Source organism: Hirundo rustica, chromosome Z (assembly GCF_015227805.2).
Source record: "Hirundo rustica isolate bHirRus1 chromosome Z, bHirRus1.pri.v3, whole genome shotgun sequence".
Taxonomy (NCBI): Eukaryota; Metazoa; Chordata; class Aves; order Passeriformes; family Hirundinidae; genus Hirundo; species Hirundo rustica.
The window spans coordinates 43,118,610-43,137,007 of NC_053488.1; the positions used below are offsets into that span (position 1 = coordinate 43,118,610).

Genomic DNA, 18,398 nt, shown 5'->3' on the forward strand with positions numbered 1-18,398 from the left:
GCCGAACAAAATTCCCGCTCCTATTCAAAGTAGGTCTCCAACATTTAAATGCAATGATCTTGAGCAGACAGACAGAGAGAGAAATAATGGGCATGAAAATAAACTCCATTTATTTTGACTAATTTGGATACGAGTCAGCAGTATTAAATAGAATCTTGCCAAATTTTAACTACAAGATAGAAGCCATCAAGGGCTCTAAGCAGGAACTACAAGCCTTGTCTAGGCCACCCTTTCTAAAAGGCTGTATAAGCAACTAATTGCTATACCAATAATCAGGAAAAGCACTTTCTACAGTCATCTCATAATCTGCTTATTCCTACTACATTCTTAACCTCCACCTATCTTTTCCTACAGAATATCTGCTCAGAATTTAACATCCTTATTTAAGACTACTTCATTATGTGGCAAATGTATTTGTTTGGGTTGGTCAATTATTGCATACTTGGGCAGGTAATCAATTGCTGCTTACTAATGTTAAGGAAGGACCCAAAGACAAAATTTCTTAAAGCCTCCATGCCACATGGTTAATGGGGGGGAAGGAGCAGAAAGTAGGGGAAAAAAATATATATATTCACAAATAACTACTCTATGAGTGTGTTCTAAAGGTCTTTTCTCAGACACAGGCTAAATTATTAAATCAAAAGCTAAAGGATCCTCTGATTGCTATTACTTGTCTTTGCACTTATATTTGCAAACTCATGATTATTGTACTGGGAGATTATGAACACATGCTGCAATTTCAAATGTAAAAAAAGGCATTGTTCTGTGAAAAACTTTCATATCTAGACATCATAAAGTTGGAAGAGGGCCAAATGCTTATTTTTCCTTTGCCCTTTTATTTAGTCAATGCTCAGGGTGGCTCAGTGTCAAAATGGATTATTAGCTGGAGAGATGCATTTTGCCAACATATTCAAACTCCAGGTAAAAATAATTAGTTTAAAACAAAATACACCAACTGAGGTTTTCTCTTGAACCAAGTTTCAGTTGCAATATCCTTCAGCTGAGAAAGCCAAATTTGGAATTCCTCTTCTGTTTTCAGAACAGCTCTGTTTTCAAAGCTGTTTGAAGAAACCAAAATCAACCAACCCAATGCATGAATGACTTTTGAATATTCTGGTCCTAAGCATCCATAAAGTGAGGAAAGTAGCAATACTTGATCAAATTCATAGCAAACTGGCTGAAAGAACCTAAAGCCTCAGTGAGTTTTAAATCCCACAGAAATCCTGAGGATGTGGCAATGCCCCATATTACAATACTTAAATTTCCTTTCTTACCTTTGTGCTCCCAAGTGATCCTTGGTACTGGGCCAAATGCTATTGCCACTTCTAGCAACAAACCCCAAACAGCATAAAAAGCAGAGAGAGCCATCTTCAGCGTCCCTGCTCTTTCGAGTTCACTGGATAACTACAGCAGGTAGCGTTTCTTTGGCAGATGAAATGGAAACTCCAAGGAGTATTAGAGACTGAGCATTTCAGCTCCTGAGAGCAATGCAACAAGGGAGGCTGGAACAACTGTACAAGTACGTGCTTTTCAGCAGATCACTTCAAGAGAACGCACATTTTCCGGGATGCTGCATACAGAGACTGCCCACACGCTCCACAGGCTGCAGAGCTGCTGAGAAGTGATGGAGTGCATTCTTCTGTTTCAACAGAGAAATAAATGATACTGTGGAGAAAGGAGGGAAGTAAGAAGTAGAAGAGAAAGCAAAGCAAATACTGCCAAAAATAGCACTGATCTTGCAGTATTTCTACAGCTGTCTGCATATCTTACTTTGGATACAACATACATTAATTGGTGAAAATCATGTTCTTAAAAACAAGACACACATTACATGGCAAATGGGCAATAACTGCAAGCAATCATTTCAATCTAGAATTCCAAGTGTAAATACTTTGAATTGTCAATTATGCTTAATGTATACAACTTGACTCTATTCTTTCAACAGTGTGGCAAAGAAAATCCCACCTTTTAAACAAACAATAAACAAAAGATAATAAAAAGTGCTATGACTAAGATCACAGAGCAAAGAACATGAGAACTGCAGCATTAATAGTAAGTATGGTTACACAAATCTGCTGCACCTCCCACACTTGGGATCTTACAGAGTGTCTTTTTAGTGAAGTTTCCTAAAATGCTACTAACTCACTTAAGATGTGTGGTGCGCAGGGGTAGAAATACAGCTATAGAAACTAAGAGCTACAAAAATTAAGGGAGAAAACACTTCCAACAGTGAAACTGCTAGATAGATAATCACAATGATGGAAGTCATCATGTGTCTGAGTCAACTATTACTCTCAGACCCAGAAAGGTCTGTCCTAATAAACAAAACTGTTCACTGCTTTCTATACCATCTTCCAGAAGTCTCCACTCCTGTCTTCCTACAACCATTCTTAGGTGAAGACTCCAGAAGCAGCGAGTGCATTCATCACGTACTAGATTATAAAGAGGTTTTGATGCCTGCACACTTAGGGTGGTGATGAAAAAAAGTTTTCCTTTGCAGCAGGACACAAGATGTTAAGATTTTCACTGTGCCACCACTGCCTGAGACACTGAGGTGACTAGTAAGAGACACACTACAGTACAAGATAACTGTAATACCTGGAGGTTATCCAGCAGGAGGGCAAGTGAAGGTGTATTGCTTTTGCATGGCCTAGTTTTGATAGCAGGTGAGCTACAGGGGTGGCTCACGGAAGAAGCTGCTAGAAGCTTCCACCACATCCAGCAGAGTCAACCCCTGGCAGCTCCAAAGACAGACATGCTGTTGCCCAAGTGTGGCCCGATTACAAACAGTGGTGATGCTTCTATGAGTAACATATTTAAGAAATCAAAACACAGGTGGAGGCACAGTTTTACTTGTGAGCAAAAAAGAGCTGTGTGAGAACAGATCAGAGGAAAACTCTGGAGACATTGAGGTCAGCCTAGAAGGAGAGGGAGGAACTGCTCCAGGCACCAGAGCTGAGATTCTCCTGGTGCAGCCCATGGTGGGGCAGCTGTGCCCCTGGAGCCCACGGAGGTCCATGGGGATGCAGAGATCCACCCCCACCCTGTGGAGGAGCCCCAGGCTGGAGCAGGTGGATGCTACAGGAAGCTGTGACCCCATGAGAAAACTGTGGAGAAAGGGGCTCTGCTCCCATGCTGCAGCAGGCTCTCCTTGAAGGACTGCACCCTGTGGAAGAGTGACCCATGCTGCAGCAGTTTTGGGAGGACTGTTGCCCATGGGATGGATTCCCACTGCAGCAGGTCACTGAGAGCTGTTCCTCATGGGAGGGACTCACATTGGAGCGGTTCATGAAGAACTGTCTCCTGTGGGAAGGACCCCACAGTGCAGCTGGGGAATGACTCCTCTCCCTGAGCAGTGGGATAAACCATGGCTGATGACCATAATCCCCATTCCCTGTTGACGTGTACCACCAAGATAGGAGGTGGAGTTTGGGAAGGAGGGAGTGGTGGGGTGGAAGTTGTTTTTAAGGGTTTTTTTCACTTCTCATTATCCTGCTCTGATCATGTTAGTAATGTTTTCAATTCATATCTCTATAAGTACAGCCTGCTTCACCCATGATGATACTTGATGAGTGATCTCTCCCAGTCCTTATCTTCACCCATGAATGCTTCGTTAAATTTTCTCTCCTCTGTCCAGCCACACAGGAAAGTGAGTGAGCAGCTTTGGTGGGTGCCTGGCAACCAGCCATTGTCAACCCATGACAGAAGGTTACAAAATCATTAGTAACATTCAAAAGGAAAGGGCCAGTACCTGAAAAACACAGATGTAAAAAGACTAAGGGGAAGCTGAAGCAAAAACATCTCGAAGCATAACCAAGATGCCTGCAGGAGGACCTGGATTTAAGCAGGAAAGGCAAGAAATCTCTAGTAAGCACCACCAGTGGATCTTAAGTAAGGTTGCTGAGTAGAAGACAGGCAACTACATTCTAAGTGTTTACACCTGCTTTACTAAATGATCACAGGCAAGATTAAAAGATTTAGAAATCTCATTTATTTCTGTAAATCTTTTATCCAAGACAAAAATCCACACAAGACTGTAACTTGTTCAAGGTGAATCTGTAACTTAGGTATTTTTTCCCATTTCTTTTTGTCTTGGTAAGTACTTTGGATCAAATCCAACTGTTTGTAGCAGATCATACAAATTGTTTTGGTTTTTAAGGCATCATGTGTTCAGTTAAGCTTACTAGGCATTTTTGTCTGTCTTTCATCCTTCCTGTTTATCACCATATACAAGCAATGCCAGGTTTTGCTCTCCAATACATTAAGAAGTGCCCACTCATCCAAGTTACAAGGTAGGACATATTCTGAGGCAAGCAAACAGCTTTAAAGGTATGTGCTTAAAAAAAGAGGACAATAGTTCAATTATTAAAGTTTCGGGCAGTTTAGCTGTTTTATTTTAAGAGAAATGTAAAGAGAAGAACAGCAGTATGAAGAAACATCTTTGTGCCATTTTTTATACACACACTGCTAAACCTCTTCCTAATGCTACCTTCTGTTACTGAAAAGACTCCACGTAAAAATCAATTCCCTGTTAACTCTTGATTTGTTTCTTAATTTCTTTTTAAATTTGTTTTTTAAAGAGACAGCCAGGACATCTTTAAGCTATCAGTTATGTACTGTACCGTACAGTAGAGAGTACTCCAGAGGAGACTTCTGAAGTCCTATAAATTTTTTGGACTTTCAAATAGGATTGGTGAATAAACATAAGCTCTAGAAAAGGAAAACCTTGAGTTTTCCTACAGTCACGTTACATTCCTAGCCTAGCTCACCTACCTCAGTAAATGCAAAATGACAATGAAATTTGAAACGAATTACATTATGTTTTGAAGGAAACAAAGGGTCTTGGCTGGATTCTTTAGTGCCTGCTTTGCTGTGTGGACTGAGAATTGCTCTGGTTATACAAAATGGAAATCTGTGATTTCATGTCTATTGTACAGGGTTGCAAGAAAGACCCTTTTTCACATTAATAAGTTTGACTTGTGGGACATTACTTGATGATCTAGGGCAAAATTTTGCATGTTACGAAAAGGACTGAAACAGACTACAGTAAACATTACATGTTCAATTATGCAAGATCCCCTTTGTTCTGTAACTTTAAATAGAGATGAAAGTGCACTCAGAACCTTGTCCTTTAATATAGTCTTCAATTCAATTACTCTCCCTGCTCCTCCCTTACCTGTGTTGAAAATTATCCAGAGTAAGTCCTTCACTGACATCCACTGGGAGGTCATTCATAATCTAATATGAACTTCTTTTTACATAACACAAAGAGTACAAGAAGGAAAAGTTAAAAAAAAAAAAAAAAAAAAAAAAAAAAAAAAAAAAAAAAAAAAAGGGCACCCAGACAATGGCCTGATTTCCAGATTAACTCAGTTCCATCAGTGTTCACTAGCTTTGATTTGATCTGAGTGCTCTGAATTTCTGAAAAGTTAGGTCTCCTAATACTTTGAGCATTACCCCCCAAAAATAAGCCACAATTTGCTTGGAAACAAGTATACTAAAGAAGTAAAGCAGAAAGAAACCTGAAATATTTGGTTACCTAACTAAATTCTGATTAAAGTGACCACAGGTCTACTTCTCTGTAAAACTGTTAAAAAAATTCTGAAGTAAATAATGAGTTAATCTGTAATTTAGGGTCTCTGATGATAATTTTACATCAATGTATAATGACAAAATGGAGCAAAATGAGTTTTCCATAATGCTTGTATTTATAGTGACTAAAAACAGGGCAACTGTAAAAGCAATCAACTGTAGAAGCCCCTGTCAGTTTGGCAGAGCACAGCTGGAAGCTCAAAGCTGTGAACATTCCCCTTGACATGTATAATTGTAATGCACGAACAGAGAAACAGGTAGAAACAACTTTCTACTCTCTTGAAAGATAGAAATTCAAAACTGTTATAAAAAGTTCAGGCTGCACAACTGCTAGTAAGGAATACTAGTTTGAAACCAGGGAGATACAATGGCATATATTGACTGTTACCATCTGTCTCTCACATCACCGGTGTCACTGGGCATCAAAGAAGCAGTACTTTAGTCTACCTTCTGGAAAAATGCAAAATCCTAGTCATGCAGTGTGAGAAGCTGGAAAACCAACCATGGGAAAGAGACTGTCATCTTTCTCATCCTCCACGACACAGAGGCAAAGTATGCATAAAGAAGTACTTGAGAAAACAAAATTTTGTCTTTCAAAGATGTCAATTCCACAACCCTTGCCAGTACCCAGGTTTTTTTGTAAGTAATGCAACCCAGTCAGCATGGTACAGCTAGATCCAAGCGTATATCTCATATAAGCAAATACTGTGCAAGACAGCCAAATTCTGGAATTTCAAACTAGGAAATGGCTGATTTTGCAACACTGGTTTTGAAATTTTTTTTTTCCTCCGAGGAACACTCAGTTGCATTGTGCAACTTCTCATTTTGGCTCAGCATTACAAAAGCTGCTAAGTGGACCTAGTGTTACTTTGTATATGAAGGTTAAAACCAGAAGAATTTACTAACACACCAGAAACAGTCAGCATCAAAGCTGGGACTCTTGTAGATTCCTAAGAAATAAGAAATTATCATTACCATCACAGAGGACCCAGCCTCTCCCTGAAAAAAGCTAAAGCAGCACTGGCCATTCTAGCCTAAATCCATCACTCCTCATGATTCCCCAGCCATACTAAGTGCCACCATAATTTTCCTCCCTTTTCGTATTGGACTTTATTCTCCTGCATAGGGTTTATCTTTCTTGCAATTCCCTCATCTACTCTGTACTACTTCTCCCACCCACACTATCGTCCAGTTTTCTTCTCAACACAAGCAGTGCAGAACTCCATGACCACAGGTGATGCCAGCCCCACAGTGAGGCTACCAGACAAAAGATCACCTTCCTTTAGACTTCAAGGAAGGCCCTTTAAAATCCTTACTTCCCTACCTCTCTGTCAAACTACTGTCACATCAGTCACTGTCCAAGGACAGCTAAATGAGGACCTCACAGTAAGGAACAACTAACTAAATGCAAGACACCCTTCCTTCCCACTGCCAGACGCAAAACAACCATGGCAGGTTTACTAGGCAGCCTACCCTGCTATTTTTAGACATTTAAAAACAACAACAACAACAACAAACAACAACAAACAAAAACACCCCCAAACCACAAACAAACAAATGAAAAACACAAAAAAACCCCCCAAACCAACACAAAAAACCACAAACACAAGTAACTCCCCAAACAACAAAAAAGAAAACCAAACCAAAACCAAAACACAACACACCACAAGAAACAACAACAACAACAACAACAACAACAAAACAGAAAAAAAGCCCAAACAAACAAACAAACAAACCACCAACAAAAAAACCCTGAAAACATTTGCAAAACTTGCAAGGATTAACTACGATGAGGAATCTGAAGCTCAAGATGTGGAGACAGGTAAATTCATGAGTGAATGGCTTCCACCAGCAGAAAAGGGTGAGTTAAAGGATTCAGCTGTCAGAGGGTATAAATTCCAAGTTCTCCCTAAATAACTTCCTTTTGAAGGTTTATAATAATACAAGCCTGCTTTAATAATATTTATTGATACCTATTTTATAACATTCTAAGGCTCTAGACATGAAAAACAAACCAGAGAAGTCCAGCTGTGAGATTTGCTTAAACCTCTTTTTTATTTTCCAAGTTTGCTTCCGAAATTGAAAGGAAAAGTTAGCTATATTTGTATTTCAAGTAATCAAAGTTACACAGCAAGAAGTGTACAAATTACCTTTTTTCAGCTGAGCTACATTTTCATATGTTGTGAATTTCGGATCAGTAAAGACAGGCTGGTTATATCCTTTGCTTTAGTTCTCACCCTTTTAAAAATGTGAGGCACACTGCAATTTTTATATAGTCTCATGAAAAACATCATTATTTAAAATATTTTTATTATAAAATACATATGGATTCATTTTCTATTGAGGTAAGGTACAGCCTCGAACTAGCAGACCAGTAGCCCTTTACGATTAACATACAGGCAGAGCACAGGATTATTTGCATTTCAAACTGTAACCAAAATACTTTGTAGTTGCTATGTGATTATAAATTAGATGAAGAGTCTCAAGACCATTTGGAGTGGTCTCTATCCCTACCACAAAGCCTCCTGAAGGATGTGCACAAGTGCTAAAAGAGGATATAAAAGCTGACGAAACTAATACCCAGTTTTAGGCCCAAAAATCAGTATTTTCTCTTTCTGCATGATAAATATGCCATCAAGCAATCCTGAGGAAACTAAAGCTTGTGCTTAAAGAAGAGAATTTATCTTCAGAGGGATACTGCTAAAGATCCTTTATTTTTTTTAAACTCACATTCCTGTTCTTTTACTACTACATTCTTTTTCTGTGGGCAAAGATTATGCAAAGATTACACAAAGATAAAGTGTTATGTGAAAAAAATAATTACAAGACAGATTAAAATTCTTATTTTTAAGATTATAGTGTGTAGATCACTACAAACAGGATTCAACTTCAAAGAGCAAGAGGAAAGAGCTAACTTGGATGCTGAGCTGTCCCAAATACAGAATTCAAGAGCCGCCCTGGGCATGTTCTAAGACCCTTCTCTGCCTGACTGACTACTCCCAGATATTAAACCTGAGTTGTGACAGAGAGTGCTGCAGCTAAAACCAAGCAAGAAAGAAAGTCTCTGAAGTTTGTCTTCTCCTGCCAGTTAAACACACTGTCTCCATCAAAAATATAGCTCAATTTCCTTCTCATTTCTTCTTGGGCTCATAGGACTGAATGAGCAATTTGAACTGATTTGAAGATGCCTCTTGGCAACCAATGGTACATGTGAAAGTACTGCATATCTAAATTAACATGTGTGAGTGTTTTTTAAAAAATCTGTCCTAGGTGTCCAGCAACACTTTCAGAGTCAAACATCTCCAAAAGCAAGCCCAGTACTCCTTCATATATATAAACCACATAACACAGGGAAGATGCAACGCTGAATATGACCTTTTAGTGGTTAACTAAAGAACAGGTAAATACAGAGTATATTCCTAAGTGAAAAAAGTCTTTCCTGGAAAATTTCCTGAGTACTTCGGTCTTGAAGCAAAAGAATGTAATAAATCAAACTTTTAATTCAATCCTGATTTACATTTTTCAGTATGCACTAAGTCCCTAGTATTCTTGCAGTACATTTATTTATTTTGCTAACAAGGACACCTGTAACAGAGTCACCACGAATCCAACACGGCCCCCCTTGCTGTGGGGATGTACCTCTGGTTTCAATGTACATACCTGCCACTCTTTAGAGCCTCCTGCACACCTCAGGGCTGGGAAGCTGTCAGAAACACGTCCTTTCTGAAAATGGGTAAGAAACAGGTTTTGACATCAGTACCACATAATCCTGAAAAGCAAGTTCTGATATGGGAATTACAATAAATCCTCCACAAAAGTTTGGCTTTTATTTCCCAGATTACCAGGGCAGAGCATTCCTGACAAAAACCAGAACTGCTACATTTGCATCCAATGAGCCAAGATCCTGACGCTGCACTTAACACACACACAAAAAAAAATTAAGCAGACCTGACAAAAAGCAGACACATTAGCCCTTTTAAAACTCAGTTTGTTTCTCCTATCCCAAGCTGGCTGATACCTGCCCAGTCCAAAATTATTCAGCACTTGCATTGCAGTAGCAATCACTGATACTGGTAGGAGTGTGGAACCTCTCACATGCTTGTACAGGAAGTACTAGAGAGTGGTTAGACAACAGCCAGCCCTTTACAAATTCATATAAAGCAGTTCCAACACTTCCCTGCATTATTAAAGAAGTGTGTTATGCACAAGCTTAGGAAAAAGGATTTGCATCTTGACAATGGAACCTAGCATGCTTATATTTATTTTGCTGTAATCACAGAAGAGTGGGCCACTCTGAAGCAATCACAACTGGACACAACAAAGCATTTATCCCAAGACTGTTCTATGTAACATGCTCCCAATATGCAGACTCATAACACTGTTACATCAGATTGTATTTAGCATATGTATTTCTTAATATTCATCAAAGCACTTTTAGAAAGATCTTAGCCATTGTAGGGGTTTTAGTATTTATTCTCTTTTTGTGGGAGGGAGAGATTAGAAGAAAAAAAACTAAAGCAGGCTTAAGCTTAAAGATGAACAAAAATAGTTTCATATACATACACTAAAAGAAGGAAAGAAAAAAAAAGAAAGTTGAGAAAAAGAAAACTTAAAACAGAAGGACACTTTAAAACATGCTTCTTTCCTCTTGCAAACTATTAGCTTTCTTACTGAACAACACAGAAAGACACAACTTGTGATTTTCAGTCAGTTTCACTATTTAGACATAACCACTCACTACTTCAGGAGAAGAGCCTTTCTAAGATCGTTTATGAAGATGTTTGTCACAAGACAAACAAAATAGTCCAGTGCTCTCAATGTCACATATCTGCTGCCGCCCAGAACTTTCGCAGACTGTGATGTTCTATCAGCAAAGCTTCTCAGTGTATCTGGGGTACTTTTTACAAATACTACTTCTAGTCTAAAATCATCTTTGTCTCAAAGGTTGAGACCTCCTTTTAATCCAGGAGCGGGGGCTTTAAAGTTCCCAAATAAATCTCAATTACATCAGTCCTTAATTTTGATTAGAATAGCATTCTACCCAACAGCACCAAGATGCTGCAAAGAACAGTTGATTTCTCCATAATTTACCTCAGAAAAGTCCAGTTAAAAATGTCTACTTCTTCAATACTATTCAATACTATTAGTTCTTTCACTTCTAATCTAACTGACTTTATGCAGTGTCTGTTTTTATGTACCTCCTGTTTTTCTTTCTTCTTTCTTTTAAGGAAGAATTGTGCTTTAAAAGTTCCATGTTGCTAAGAAAGAGTTAAATCCACCCGGGCTTGCAAAGGCCACATGCAAGCACTGAGGCTGCAGGAGCTGAAGAAAAATGCAAAGCTGTGCTGATGGAGGAAGCTGGTAGATGTCAGTTTTTCCACCCCTCGGTCTCATCCAGGGCGGCTCGGCTTGGAGCTGTTATGGAGCTGCAGGCTTTCTTTATCTGCTGCCAGCGGTGATTAAGCTGGGCCATGTTTTGGCCCTTTTTGTCGCAGTCTGAGCACACGGCCAGCACTGCTGAACTGCAGCCGCCTCTCTTCCCTGCCGGCAAGCAGGAGAAAGGGGCTCAGATGGCCCAGGCTTTCTCTGTGAGGGCAGCAGCCCTCAGAGGCCCAGCTGAGCCCGGCCCAGCCGCCCAAAAGGGCAGCAAGGCCTGACCCGGGGCCGCCTGCCGCCCACAATGTTACCTCATGGCTGATTTCCAAAGTGAGAGAGCGCGATCAGTAGCAGATTAGTTTTAAATGCCCCTTCTAAAGTCGCATCAATATTTCCCATTGGTCAACCCAGCTGCCAATATCCCGGCTAGCTTTTTGATAGGTCCCTGTCTTCCCCCCCACCCCAAGCCACTGCACAGTCAGGGCAGGGAAAAAACATTTCACATTTCTAAAACAAAGTAGTGCCAACCCATGATAGCCAGGTGAAGGGATAGTGGTCTTTAAGTTAAAACCACTGAGGGTCTGAAGTCAATTTCACTGAAGTCAGTAGTAAGGGGGTTCCCAAAGAGGCAAGTGTAAGATGGTGCACCTGACAAAAAAAATCTCCTTCGTACTTCTGAAGGCTTTATTCTTGTCCCAGAAGATTATAATGACTCAGAAGACAGAGGCCTCAAAAGAAACAGGCTAGAGAAAATTATAAGCAGAAGCTCAATACTGCATGTCTCTAAGGGAGAGCCTATACAAGACCTTTTCCACAGATCTTCAACAGTGCATGTTTTGCAGCTACAAGTATCGTAAAAGGGATCAAACAGCTACATCAAACCCACTTTTGCTTACAAAACAGTATTTTCAGTATCTTTTGGGCTATATAAAGAGGGCAAGGTAGTCTGATTCTTCTCACAATCATTCTTCAACAAGATATCCCATGAAAATCCATCGTCCACCTACATAATTACCAACCGGCTTCTTTTCACAAAGAGTAGCAGAATGTATCTAACTAAATTTTGATGAAAAAAAACCCCTTTCATGTTTCATTCTGCTGAAAACAAACTAGAGCAAGCAAACTGTAAATCATCTGATCAGTTATGAAGCTCTCCACAAACCAACTTACACCAGATCATCTCTATGGCTGTAGCTACTCAGTATTTAAGTGAACAAGTAAAATTTACAAAAAATTCTTGCGTGCTGCAAGAGGCCACCAATCAACACAGCCACTATCACTACTGGAGTTTTCAGATCCCAGTATGCCTTCTTATAGCTTACTGCTCCCAGCGCAAACTATAATAAGATACCTTAAGGGAAGAAAGAAAATTCTGTTTTGCCTCTCTTGAGAAAGAGCTTCCAGCAGCCTATAGCTTGTACAAGCACTTTCACTGTAACAAAGCACTTGCATCTAAATGAATAGCTACAGTAGGTGTGAAACTCCTCTGCAAAGCCTAGCAGCAAATCAGCTGACCTGTATACTTTCATCAGCCTGACATGGGTGTTTTCAAGCCTCTGCAAATAGCTTCAGGTTTCTGAATTATGATCTGAGGTCACTGGGGACTGAAAGACAGGTGGCAGATGGCTGGAGGTCAGCCTCTGGATCCCCATGGAGACAGTAAGATGTGCTGCTAGGACTTCCAAGCTGTGGCACCTCATCTCAGGAATTCTGCTCCTAAGAGCAACCCATCACTCCTCAGTGTGGTCCTTGGGAAGTGGCCACTAACCACCAGTGTTTCTGGCAGAGAAGCCCACAGACATGGGGTTGGGTGCAAAGGTGCCTAGGCTAAGGTGAAGGGTGGTTTGCAAGTAGGGGCTCAGTCTTCTCCTTTGGTCACACTGCCACTGGCTGCCTGTCAAGACACCATCTGTAGTCATGCTACACAAGTGAGTAACTACTCCCAGCCTGCCAGAAGCTATGATATAATTAAGCCCTTTAATCCAGCTCAGACTTGAGTATGAAATTAAACATCCATGTAAGTACTGCAGTTTGGCAGACATCTTTAAGGTGCTGTTGTTTGACTCAAATCTCACAGGTGATCCTTTACAGCAGGCACTCCAGGAGCTCCTTGACAAACTTTACACCCCGTCAGGTTTTAAGAGTACTTAAGTCTAAACTTATGGAGGAAAAAAAAAAAGCCTCTAAACTGTTTCTTCTGGCAACAGTTACTTAAGCTTGGGGAGAAAAATTACGACATGAATAGCTCATTATTTTGACAACTGTGACTAAGTCTTCAAAGATTAAAGAAAACATCTACTGGATTATAAATGAAAGACAGCCTGAAATACATTATGTAGAATAAAAGGATAGTTGAAATTTTATCTTAACAAAATTTTTCATAAAAGATCCACAATCCTTCATATGTACATGTTTGCATACACTTGATTTATTTGAAGACCTTCTAATCTGCCAAATTCCAAACCACATTAACGTATTAAAACATACTTCTGACTGTCACATCCTACTTGCAGATAAAAAAAAAAAGACAAAAAATCCAAAGAATAACTAACACGTACTACTCTTCCTTCTGCATGCCAATTACCATCCAGATCAGAAGCATTTCTTTCATCTTCTATTCAAGCACATGCCTGCTGTAACCAGGTCCTAGTGATTCTAAATGAAGAGAAGAAGAAAGGAAATTTAAGAAAAGTAGCTTATAAACAAATTTTCTTTACTTTGAAGTCTTTTTGGGAGACCATGGAGGCAAATTTTGAGTTTGGGAACACTTCTGGTGTTACAGCACTATACACCAACCTTACTGAGATACCACTTCCACAAAAATACCTTGATGATCAGAACTAGAGCTATATTTGCTACCTCCATCTCAAGTCAGCCACAACCTATACATACTGGCCTTAGAAAAACCATTTTATTAGCTTACCTGGAAGCCACAATAAAGCCAACATACAGCTATGAGTCAGACTCTGCACAGACAGCTGCCCACAGTATCTGTCACTTAGAACTTTCCTGTGAATGTCACATGCGGTTTTAGAGCACTGAGTTACATTAAAAGGTAGGCTAGACTACAAACTTCAAGAACAGTGCATATTACCATCACTACATTCAAATAATTGATCTGACACACTAAAATAACTGCTGCTGACACTGCCCTTACCCACTCTGGATGGGGCTGGTGATCATACCTGCTAACTACCTGTGGAAGATACTGGGGGTGAAAAATAAAAGTAACAAACATGCTAGAAGACCTACAGAGTGAATTTCAAATGTTTTTTCCCCTTTCCTCCCTGTAAAGTTTACTTTTCATAAAAACATCTTTATTTCACAGACCTGGCCTATGAACACCCCTCAACTTTTTCTAAACATTGTAAGAAAAATAAGTATGTGAGATTCAACCTGAAGCAGAGGCCTGTGCTAAACCTTGTTCTGAAACAATGAAGTAAAAAAGCCCTGTTAGGACTTGAAATGACATCTCTATCTAGCCCAAACTCTGCTGCACAAGTGCATAAAGAAAATTAACAAGTACCAGCACTTTTGCTTCAGATTATCTTTTTAAGCCATCACTTCAGAGATATGTAAAATCTTTACATGTTCACACAGCCTTTGCTTAGAGAAGAAAAAAAAAAAACAAAACAACAAAACAGAAGCTACACTGGAATATTCTGGTCAATAAACACAGCCTTTGAAGAGCAAGGAACGCTTCGACCACCTTCACATTCAACAAGATCAACATGAAGAAGACAATTACTACACCTCTTGTCATAAAAGCTCATGTAATCCATGTCTCCTTCTATCAGAAAAGGAGCAATCCTGGAAATAATTTGTTGGTTAAAAAAAACTGCACAAGAAGAAATAGCAGATAAGCCTCCAAATCACACTCTTGGTATTCAATGAAAAGTAACAGAAAACTAAAGTCTAAATTCTGCCTACATTTTTCATAAATGTTCTTTATTGGATATGCTTTAAGGTCCCTAAAAGAAAATTAAGAGTTAAAAAGAGTTTAAAAGACTATCAGCTGCCAATTGTGAGGAAACACCTCCTAATATTAGTAAGAGGAAGTTACCTATTTCCATATTCATTCTGACAACATACCCAGGAAACCCAGGAAAGCTAAAACTAAGATCAACATGCTGTATTATACCACCTGTGTTCTTAAGAGCTCAGATCATATACTTTGTCACTTTCAGAGAAGTTCTGTTGCTTTTCAACTATATAATACTACAGTATTTCCTGTTTTTACTTTTCTGGACTCTTTACAGGTGATAGTCTGAATATGTTTAAGAGTTATCTGAACATAGATAACAAAACACCTAGATTTCCCAGTGTTTCTTATTTAGCTGAATAATTATTTCAATGCTGTCTTGGTATTTTTCTCTCTTGCCTTGAGAAACACATGGCCCCTTCCCCTACACCAAGAAAAAAAAAAAAAAAAAAACAACAAAAAACCAAGGAAAAGACATGAAGAATCTCTCACATTCTTTAGAACTGAGTATTTTACCATACTGATAGTGCACAAAAACCCAGTTATTCAGTATCAGATTCTAGTTTTTAAGGTTTCAAGCCAGTTTTTAACAAAATATGCCAGTTACTGAGAGATTCCAGACTCTGAGGTCTCTTGACTCTCAGAGGAGGCAAATACAACAACTACCTTTTTCACACAGCAGCCATTTTCAGTACCAAATCATCTTTGGGCCTGTTTGCCCACTGAGAACACTCACTCAACTTGCAGGGCTGTACATATTCCCACACACTGTCAACACCATGCACTCCTCAGAGACACTAACTATGAGACAACACAATAAAAACCAACTTTAAACTAATTTTAAAACCATGTCCAAAACACTGCCCTCATTTTTCTTCCCCCCCCCCCCCCCCCCCCCCCCCCCCCCCCCCCCCCCCCCCAAGTTATGTGGCATCAAGTGGAACAGAAGGAAAAAGAGGAACAATTTTCACCTCAACACATAAGACTACAGACCAGTACATCTTCAACTGCACAACAAAATGTTTTGCACCTTAAAGAGAAGCCTTGGAAAAGGTTACCCTTCCATCCTAAGAAAAAGCTTCTGTGCTGGAAGAACCAGGCAACTTCAGCTGAAGGAGCCTGAGTCAGCTCCCTGGTTGTTAAAGACATAGCACAGCCTCCCTGAGGCAGCTGTGCAAGGTTGCTGAAGTAGGCAATCTGAACCAAGCTATTCATAACAGTAAAGAAGTAACAAAACCATAACTTTACTGTCTTTGGCTATATAAGAACCAGAAATTAAACCTTGAAGCAGTATTTACTATTACTTCCCCAATTAAAATTCACAGGTGGAGTGCACCCATTTTTTGCGAAACCAAAACAAAACTGTTCACATCCAAAAAAAACTTCAAGAGCTATAAAAAGGGATTTCCTCAAGCATTACAAGTTATGCAAGGACATCTCCAAGTTATGAACAGGTAAAATATGTTCTAGTTCTGAGTATCTTTATCTTACTATCATGCATTACACCTGTCTCATCACACATGCTACTTCGTCTTCCTATCTTCCTCTCATGTTCAGTTGCACAAAGCATAATGTAATGAGAATGTCATTAGAACTGGTTAGGGCAACACTTCACAGCATGACAAAAACATGCCCATTCTGTATAGCATGACAACCAGAACAGACCGCAAAAAATTCATACATTCTTGAATCCACCTGTACCATATTCCAAATTACATCCACCTGTACCATATTACAAGTTACATTTGGGATGAAGAACTACACCAACAAAATGCCAAACGGATCTGTGATAATAATTTTGAGTTCTCGGTTTTGGATGCAGTGAGGGGATGGAGGCATCACCACTCCCAGTGCTTTACCTGTCCCTCCAGAGAGCTGCTTCTACTGCCAACCACACACATCCAGCTTTGTATTCATATGACCATGCTGCCTGAACAGTAACATCTGTGCAATTTTTCCTCCATCTGGCATTACACACATTGAGGGTGGTGCAGTAAAGCCCTCTTTCAAAATGCTTTTTCCTCAATTAATTGTATCTCTATGGCAGTTAGCTAAAGAGTCACCATCAAATGCTGTCAATTCTCTTTCCAAAGCTCCAAGCTGAAGCCAGTGCCTCTATGCATGTGCTATTGTTTTGTAAGCTGCTTTTTCAGCAGCAAGTTTCACCACTCAGGTTTCCATATGACAGAGGCAGGGATGTTAAGACTTACACAGAACTTCAATTCCTTTTTGTCCTGTCATCCATTCATGGGATAAAGTCATATATGGAATCTTCTCAAAGCAAATGCAGCATTCGCTTCTAAACATATCTCCACTGAAAACCAGATACAGAATAAAAAATTAACAACATACCACAAAATTACCCTCATGTCTGCTTACCCTTGTATTAATGCAAATAACAAACATTTTTACTTTCCATACCCATTCTTTGATACCTGACTTTCAGACAACAAATGTGAAGTTCTATTTTCAGATACCACAACAGCATAAAGAAGCAATGCCGTTTTTCAAGTTTCATTGCACTGACATAAGTAAAGTCTGACATTCTAAGCTCTCACACCTGGTCTACTACCAGGTAACAATTTTTTCTTCTTTTTCCTGCAGTATTCCACTTGCAGAATGAAGTAACTCACTCTTGTTAAACCAGCACATTCAGGCTCTATAGGTCCTAGACACCACCTGATAAATTACAAGAACATCTGAGTTTTAAGACACTCATCATGAAATTACCGATGTGCCAGGGTGAATGGTTTAAAACAATCATCCCCTGGGTCCCCTAAAATGGGGCTGGGAAAAACAAGCAAGATAACTGCTCTTCCTTACAGCTGCAAGGCATCCAGCATGCTTAAGCCATCCATTGCCTCTGGCCATTTCTGTGTCCTCTGATCTCCATCCATAACTCCTTGCCCAGACCAACACCCTTGTGCAACTGATCAACTTCCATAGGCTAAAAGTCTACTTTGGGGAGGTACTGGATCAACAGAGTTTAAATCCACACATAAGGGTCCCTTTCAGCAGCCATGCTAGCTTGTGGCAGATTGAAATTAAGTGTGACACTATGGGTGACATTAAATCACCCTGCCTTCCTTGGGTAGAGGAAAAATATGAGAGTGACAAGTGTTAAGACTCACTCCAAGTCCTCCTCACCTCATCTCAGGGCCAAAATAAGGGAAAGTGAGGAAGAGATGAGACATCCTGGTCCCTGAAAGAAAACCCTGAAGGTCTGAGGGCTGTATAATGCAGCTCTCCCATCTGATGCAGTATAGCACCTATAGGGTATGGAGTTTTCTGCAAGACTCCCTGCTGAAAAAGATGTTGAAAAGACAGAAAACCACTCAAGGGTAACACCACTTCCCTAAGAGTAAACACTGCTCTTCCGCTGCAACATCATTATGAAAACAACTTACTTTATTCTTACTTTATTCTGCCAGTGATAAGCAACTACATC

The 18,398-nt window shown here is 39.7% G+C and overlaps 1 protein-coding gene across 22 annotated transcripts in view; it reads right to left on the reverse strand.

Annotated features, from left to right (window-relative positions):
* SEMA4D (semaphorin 4D) overlaps nt 1-18,398 on the reverse strand; it is a 110,684-nt gene that overhangs the window by 45,291 nt on the left and 46,995 nt on the right. For 17 of the 22 annotated variants that reach the window (XR_009208632.1, XM_040090818.2, XM_058424173.1 and 14 more), the window contains 2 exons: nt 9,253-9,315; nt 1,275-1,665 (listed from right to left, as the gene is read on the reverse strand). Coding sequence is in view for 21 of the 22 variants with exons in the window: in XM_040090818.2 (XP_039946752.1) it covers nt 1,275-1,368 (94 nt within the window). In the remaining variant the exon portion in view is untranslated. The remainder of the gene's footprint in view (nt 1-1,274; nt 1,666-9,252; nt 9,316-18,398) is intronic. The other 5 variants (XM_058424175.1, XM_040090826.1, XM_040090809.2 and 2 more) reach the window with 1 other exon arrangement.